The sequence below is a fragment of the Octopus bimaculoides genome, chromosome 5 (genome assembly GCF_001194135.2).
Source record: "Octopus bimaculoides isolate UCB-OBI-ISO-001 chromosome 5, ASM119413v2, whole genome shotgun sequence".
Lineage (NCBI taxonomy): Eukaryota > Metazoa > Mollusca > Cephalopoda > Octopoda > Octopodidae > Octopus > Octopus bimaculoides.
This window is the reverse complement of record NC_068985.1, coordinates 34,472,233-34,480,554: the sequence shown is the minus strand read 5'-3', so window position 1 is coordinate 34,480,554 and position 8,322 is coordinate 34,472,233. Positions and strand designations below refer to the sequence as shown.

At 38.0% G+C, this 8,322-nt stretch overlaps 1 protein-coding gene across 1 annotated transcript in view; it reads right to left on the bottom strand.

Annotated features, from left to right (window-relative positions):
- Window positions 1-5,355: 5,355 nt before the first annotated feature.
- LOC128247863 (uncharacterized) overlaps window positions 5,356-8,322 on the bottom strand; it is a 58,283-nt gene continuing 55,316 nt past the window's right edge. Inside the window, exon 7 of the mRNA XM_052968044.1 lies at window positions 5,356-5,555. Within this exon, the coding sequence (XP_052824004.1) occupies window positions 5,356-5,555 (200 nt within the window). The remainder of the gene's footprint in view (window positions 5,556-8,322) is intronic.

Here is an 8,322-nt window from a genome sequence, read left to right as displayed (position 1 = left end):
GGGTGCTAATGATGTAATAAATATAAATTATGTTTAATTTGTAATGAGATATCTTTTACAGCTCTCCTTTTGTCTTCTGTCTTTGATTACCAAACTTTCCAGTAGTTATTATCTCTAACATGAATAAACAAGAATATATGCTTATCTCTCACTCCCCTATCCTGTCCTCACTGCTATCATTGCTATCCTGTTGTCTCCCCACCTCCTCTATATACTCAGGTTTCACCAGTCACTGCATTCATGTAAAGTCGCTACTCCCTGCTCATGCACCAGTGCCAATGCTCTATCATCCCATTTATATTCTGATTCCCATGCTTTGAGTGTATGCCTTGGCACTTCACCACCATCTCTGTCTTGCTCTCTCTCACCCTTCTCTTTCTTGCTCTCTTTTTCACCCTTCTCTCTCTTGCATTTACAATCTCACTCTCTTCCTCTCTCTCTCTCTCTCTCTCTCTCTCTTTCTCTCTCTCCCCCCTCTCTCTCTCTCTCTCTCTCCCCCTCTCTCTCTCTCTCTCTCTGACTAGGTAACCATTCATTTCCTCTACAGCAAGATACCTGTTCTATGTCCCTCTGTTACACATTAACCTCTCATCACCTGACACAAATCCACCTCCTCCAATGCAACCATCTCTCAGAGGATCTTTGTCTTGCGAGTTACTTGGTAACTCTGCCAGTGCTGGTGTTACATAACTAGCATCCAGTCTACACTGTAAAATTATTGGCATTTTGAAGGGCATCCAGCTGTAAAAACCATGCCAAAACAGACCTTGTTGGTGCTGGTTCCACACAAAACACATTGTCCACTCTGTAAGGTGGTTGGTATTATTAGGAAGGGCATCCGGCCATAAAAAAAACATGCCAAAACAGACAGTGAAGCCTGGTGCAGTCTTCTGGCTTGCCAGATCTTGTCAAAGTTCAACCTATGCCAGCATGGAAAATGGACATTAAATGATGATGATAATGATATCAATTTTCACAATTATAATCAGAATATGGTACGTTTATCTTTGACTAGAAGGATCCATGAATATTTCATAGAATTAATGGTAAACTTATTAGGTTATTTCTGAAAACTTTATCCAAAAAGCCTGAAAGCATAGCCTGCATCAAAAGATAGCCGCTCATCTGCTAATCATTGAAAAGTGAAGGATATTGTAATACCATGATTATGCAATGCACTTTATATATATACTCTATATACTTTATGCACAATTTTATAGACTTAATACACAAAACTCACCCTCTTTCTCTCTGACTCTTCACCCTACCCTCTTTTTCTCTCTCCTTTTTCTTTCATTTTTCACCCTTCCCTTCAACTAATCACACGAAAGCGTTACAGACAGGTTAAGTAAGGAGGATAAAAAGTTAGTTGAAAAGAGAAAATTTACACATTTCACTCACCGCCACCTCCCTCTCCTCCCTTCTCATCCCCCTGTTTCACCTATCACCTCTCCCCTTCCCATCAACTAATCATGTGGAAACATTAGAAATAGGGTAAGTAATGGAAAACAAGCAGAATTATTATAAGATATATGATCTTTTTGCTGAGAAGTTCTTTGTGTTGAGCAATCTCTCTTCATGTGACAGATATTATTATGGTTTGTAATACTATTTCAAGTAATGTTTATCACCACTTCCATATAACTGTTCTGCAGGAACCAATGTTACTACTGTTTCTAACCCCAGGAAGATGTCTCATCCAGCTGGTTATCAATGCAATCTACACCCGATATATATTGCAAGCAGGGGAAATACCCCTACCATCTTCTAGTAACAAAGACAGGACCATCAGGTCTCAAGTTATCTGTGCTTATTCTCAGTGGTAGACACCTGTCCACTAGAGATAACAGTAGCTCGCTCCAGCTTGCAATAGATATAGTAAAATAAATGACAACCAGTCACTGATCCAGTAACAAATAAAGTAGCTAGTTAGAAAATCTCTACAAGAGATGGAAGTAGTAGTTATACTGAGAGGTTATGTTTATCACCACTTCAGCATGGCTGTTCCACAGAAACAAACGTTGCTATTGTTTTTAACTTCAGGAGGAAGCCTCCTCTAGTTGGGTATTGATGCACTCTGCACCCAATATATATTACAAGCAGAGGAGCAAACTCCTAGCAACGACGATGGGACCACCAGACCAGACTGTCTAGTTTCAAACTATTTGTGCTCATCTTCAGGGGTGGACGTCCATTTGCCAAAGATAGCAGTAGTTTGCTCCAACTTGCAATATATAGAAAAATAAGTGACAACCAGTCACTGATCGGTAAACATTACTTCTCAGTATAGTTATTGCTTCCATCTCTTAACCCTTTCATTACTGTATTTATTTTAAGATGCTCTGTGTTTCTTTCAATTACTTTAAATATAACAAAGAATCTAGTAAAACAACTTAGTTGTCATTCAGCTAGTGTTAGGAACATAAATTGTAACTAAGGTTTGATGGAAGATTTTAATTCAAAACTTATGAAAACAAGACATTTGTACTCAGAGCCAAAGCTGGTTTTAGCCATGTTGGTAACAAAAGGGTTAAAGAGATGTTCTAACTAGCTACTTTGCTTAATATTTCAGTTTTTCCAAAATATGTTTGAACAGAAGATGAGGTTTATAGATTTTACCAACAACAGAATTATCTTCATTCATACAGTTACTGAGTGAAAGTTCATTGTATAACTGTTATTGGGATTAGCTGCTTTGACATGGACAGCTTAGTTTCAGCAACTAATAGCTACAGAACTCCATCCATCCAGAACTGATGGATCAGATAATTGCCATGATTAGCTAATTGCACAATAGGGTTATTGAAAATATTTTTTGACACAAGACCTCTGTAGGTTTGAAATAATTGGGAAGCCATTGTTATTACAAATCCAAAAGTAACCTTTGAAAGCACTACAACATCCCTTCCTCTACAATCTGAGACTGCCACTCATGTATAGGCTGTACATCTTGTACAGAAACAGCATCTACCATGCTATCTTCATCTGCTGGATAATATGCTTTCACAATCACATTCATGGCTATAACCAAAGCCATTTTGATGTTCCGTGTTATGACTAAAAATTACATATCTAACTGGTTCAGCTGTCAAGTTTTCAAGGCAAAATATTCCTCCCCAAAAAGTCACAGTAATAACTTCTTGTAATACCAAGCTATAGCAGTCATGTAAAATGATTATTGATTGGTGCAGAAAGCATGTGCAACTAACAGAGCTAAACAGAAGTATGTGGCAGAACAGAATACTAGGTTAGTAGGATATAGTCACATATCATTGGTACTGAAATTCAAGGCCACTGGGTTCAGCATTATCAGCATTAAAAAATAACTGATTTACCCATGTTTTAATATCACTTCCTTCGAAATAGTCACCTTGTGCAGCAATACACTGTTCCTAGTGTTCCTGCTGCTTTTGGAATCCTTTGGCTACTTGTTCATGTTGTCACTCATCAGCTAATATTATTCATAGTACTTTTGTCATTATCATAAGAAAAGATTTAAACTAAATTGAGTTCACAAACTAAATTTTAGGGCCCAGATTATAGAGTATATCAGTTACTTTTATTGAAACATTTATCTAAATAATATAATAATGCACTGAAATCAACTTGACTCAAATTCTACCTTTGTTGGGAGTATTTTGTAGTTGAGACTACCAGAGACAACACATTTAATTTTAAGCGTGGTCCACACAGAACGATTTTTATTGGATCCAAATTGTTATGACTATATGACTATTTTAAATAGGCAATTATAAGAGAGAAAATATTCAGTATTTTTATTATGTATATAACATCATCATCATCATCGTCAATGTTTAACATCCATTTCCATACTAGCATGTGTTGGATGCTTTGACATGGAGCTGGCCAGCTGGGGAACTATCCAGGATCCAATTGTCTGTTGTGGCATGGTTTCTACAGCCAGATGCCCTTCCTAATGCTAACCACTTTAGAGAACGTGCCTGATGTTTTTACAGGCCACCAGTATGAAAGCATCTATGCAGCACCAGTATGAGTGCACTTTAGATGGGACAAGCACCTGTAAAGCACAATCATGTATGTATGGATGACAGCGTTTTACTTAACTTGACACTTCTCAAGTACAGCAAATTGCCACAACTCCCAGTCTTTTGTCATTTCCTCAGTGAGACCCAGTGTCTGAAGATCCTTTCTCACTACTTCATCCCATTTCTTCCTGGGTCTACCTACCTCTTCCCCAGGTTTTCTCCATAATTAGAGCTCAGCACTTCTTTATGAAGCTGTTCTCTTCCAAATGCATCACCTGACCAAACCAGTGCAGTCTTCTCTCTTGCACACAACATCTGATGCCTCATACCCAGATTTCCTCTTAAGCCATTTACATTCTGTTATGCATGCACATTGACATTACCCATCCAGTGGTGCATGGTGGCTTCACTTCTTTCAAGCCTGTGCATATCTTCTGTAGTCAAACCCTATGTTACCCTGCCGTGTAGTATAACTATACCCACACAGATATCTGCCTTTCCCTCTGAGGGGGAGTCCTTTAGTTACCAACAAATTTAGGAGCTCTCTGAACTTTGTCCAGCCTGTTCTTATTCTAGCAACTCCACTTACTTTCAGAACTTCCTCCTCCACTGCTAACTTGGTCACCTAGTTAACAAAATCTACTACATCTAATGATGCCCCAAGTATTTGAGAGAGTTTATTGTCTGCACATTTTTATTACTTATTGTACCTCCACATTTACCACACACAATGACTATTTTCTCCATTAATCTTCCTGTGATATCATTACACTTCTTATGTGTCCAAAGCTTGTACTGGGTACAACATATGGAATTTCTATCAAAACCCTTCACATGTCAAGTAGGGCCATCACCCTTAAGGGACTCATGACTTGTCTGTTTTCCTACTTACTAGGGCTTTAGTTTTTGTTATATTAACTTTAAGGTCTTTAGATTCCATGCCTTCTACACCTGAAATTTCTTCTCTAGTTCAGGTAATGATTCAGCTATAAGAACAAAGTCATCAGTGCAGAGGGAATGCCAGTCTTGAATTCCTCTGTTAAGGCCTAGAGGACTATGATGAACAAGAGGGGCTGAGAACTGATCCTTGGTGAACTCCTACATGTACACTGAATACATTGTAATACTCATTAACTTTCACCTTACTGGCAGCATTCTTGTACATGGCTTGTACAGCTTCCCTAACCACTCATCTCTCCCTAGCTTCTGCATTGACCACCAGATAAGGGAGCAGAGGACCCTGTCAATATCTTTCTCCATTTCGACAAAAGCCAAATACAGAGATTTATTTTTGGCAAAATACTTCTCTTGCAGTTGCCTAATCAGAAATATAGTATCAGTTGTGCTTCTACATTGCAAAAATCCAAACTGCATCTCGTCTATACAAACTTTCTTCCTGAGCTATGACCCTTTTTGTAACTTTCATCTCCTGATCCAGTAATTTGATACCTTTGTAATTATTTTTGCCTAAGGCATCACCTTTGCCTTTGTAGCCACTGGCTATAATGCTGCTATACAAATTGTTGAAGATGACTCCATTATGGACAACTTGATTAACTCAACAGGTAACAAGGTCAGATATTTCAAGCATCTCAGCAGTGATTCCTGATGAGCCAGGGGCTTTCTCTGTCTTCCTATTGTTAATTGCTTAATCTACTAAGCTATGGTCAATTCGGATAGCTGATCCCTCAGCTGGGTCTACATTTGGCAGATTCTTCTTCTCCCATGCATTCTCTACATTTAGCAGCCTTTCTTAATGGCATTTTCGAGTTTCCTTCTTTGCAAAATCACTGAATGCAAGTGAACCATCCTCCATGCAGATACATTTCTCTCCTATGACATCATGATTTTCTCTCACACACTGTCTTACAATCCCAAACATTTCAAGTCTCTGGTCCTCGCACTACAGAACATTGGCAAAGTTCTTTTCTGCATTTCCACTAGTTAAATATACTTGTATCCTAGCCTCCCTGCTGGCTTTCTGATATAGTTCCCTGCTACCACACTTCCACTCCTTCCAGGTCTGTTTCTTTTATTTAATAGCCATGTCACCTTGAATCAAGACAGGAGTCTGCATTAGCCACAAATTTGATTAGTGGCCCTCTGCAGGTTGTCCCATAGGAATTTCTGGTTGTCCTTCATGTTATATCTCACTATTTCGTCTTTTTCGTTAAATGCTTCAAGTAATATGTCTCTAAGTCTCTGACCATTCATGGGATTCTTGTGCTTCCAGACCTTTCTTTTCCACATTAGTTGTCTTCTTGGCAGGTTTTTATCTCTGATTAAGCTTATATATATACATATATATACAGGGGTTGGACAAAATAATGGAAATATCTAGCATCATAGCATCATAATTTTGAAATATCTATAAAACCGTCAAAAGCTTGTTTATTTTTATGGTTTTTGATTTGTTATTAGTGTTGTTTAATATGTTTTGCTAAAATTGCTGTTTCGTTTCAGATATCATCAGAAAACGGTAATTAAAATTCATTAAAATGATAGATCTATAGGACATTCAAAGAGGTCAAATTGTTGGTGCTTGTATGCCTAGCATAATGAAAACAGCTGAAGTGTTTGGTGTATCAAGAAGTACTGTCTTGAAAGTAATGACAGCCTTTGAGAAAGAGGGGAAAACCTCCTTGTCAAAACAAAACTCTGGAAGAAAACCAAAACTTTCAGATAGGGACCATCGGACTCTTACACAAATTGTTAGAAAGGATCACAAAAGTACAGCTTCCCAAATTACTGCAGAGCTTAATGACCACCTCAAGAACCCAGTTTCCACAAAAACTGTTCGATGGGAGCTGCACAAAGCTGGATTTCATGGGAGGACTGCAATCAGGAAACCACTACTTTCAAAGACAAACATTGCAAAGTATTTAGAGTGGAGTAAAAACCTACAGAATTGGTCCCTAAAGCAGTAGAAGAATGTTATTTTCTCAGATAAGTTAACCTTTACCTTATTTCTGAGCACCAGCCGAGTATACATGTGGAGACAGCATTTGACCCAGACTGCCTTCTCCCAACTGTTAAACATGAAGGAGGATCTGTGATGATCTGGGGGTGGGGGCTATATCTTGGAAATCCACCAGCTCAATGGTTTCCCTTCATGGCAGAATTAATAGTCAAGACTAAGCATGTTATCTGATCAAATTTATCCGATGGTTGCAGAACTGTTTCTAGAGGGAAACGCAACCTTTCAGGATAATAATGCAACAATTCACACAGCTAAAGTTGTTACTGAACGGCACAAGAAAGATTCTAGTGAAGTTGAACATCTTATCTGGCCACCACAGTCCCCAGATCTCAATATTATTGAACATTTATGGTGCATTTTCAAAAAACAAAGAACCAGAGATTGTTTTAGCTGAAGAATGGACAAAGATTCCTTTGTATGAGTCCATACCTCATAGAATTCAAACTACCCCATATTAAAATAAGTTTGTTTGAAATTTTAAGGTGTTTCCATTATTTTGTCCAGCCCCTATATGTTCTTTTTTTTTTTAGGGCCTCCTTTGCTTATGGTTGACCATGGGTCTCGTTTCTGACTTGGTGAGTTCTTTAAGAAACAAATCTGAGTCAGTTTTCATTGACAACTAACAGCTACTTATCTATGGAAATCTCCCCACTCCATGTAATAATGATGTCCATCAGAACAGTTAGGCTGATATGGTTTGTCTCAAGAGTCATCATAGGCAATCATCACAACATAAAAAAACAGGAAAGATATCACAGGATGTCCGGCCTGATGCTCAGACATCCTGTGATACGCTGTCCTGAATTTGTACATTATTATTGACTCTGAAAGAATGAAAGGCAAAGTTAACTTTACTGGAGCTTGAACTCAATGTGCAGTGAGATAAACACCACAAAGCATTCTATTCAATATTCCAGTTGTAAATTCACCACTTTGATTTAATCTATTATTTTATTAATAATTGTTAGAAAATTAGTTTCCATATAATCTGTATATATAAAAGGCAGGATGTGTGTGTGTGTGTGTGTGTGTGTGTGTGTGTGAATGTAATTTATGCACATCCACAAATTAGCACACATGTCGCTCAAATTTTAGGAGGACATTCGTCACGACCCTAGCTGTATTTTTGTCAAATTATTTTCCCCCGAGGCACCAGTGAATAGCAGTAAAAATCATTTTGAACCATAACTTCTAACAATTTTCAAGTCGGAGAAATACACCCATCATTTGCAAACATGAGTTAAGTCCCCTCCTAGCGACGGTGTAAACAGAGAGAGAGAGAGAGAGAGAGATAGCAGATTTTTAAAATTTCGTCTTTTTAGTGTGTGATTAACA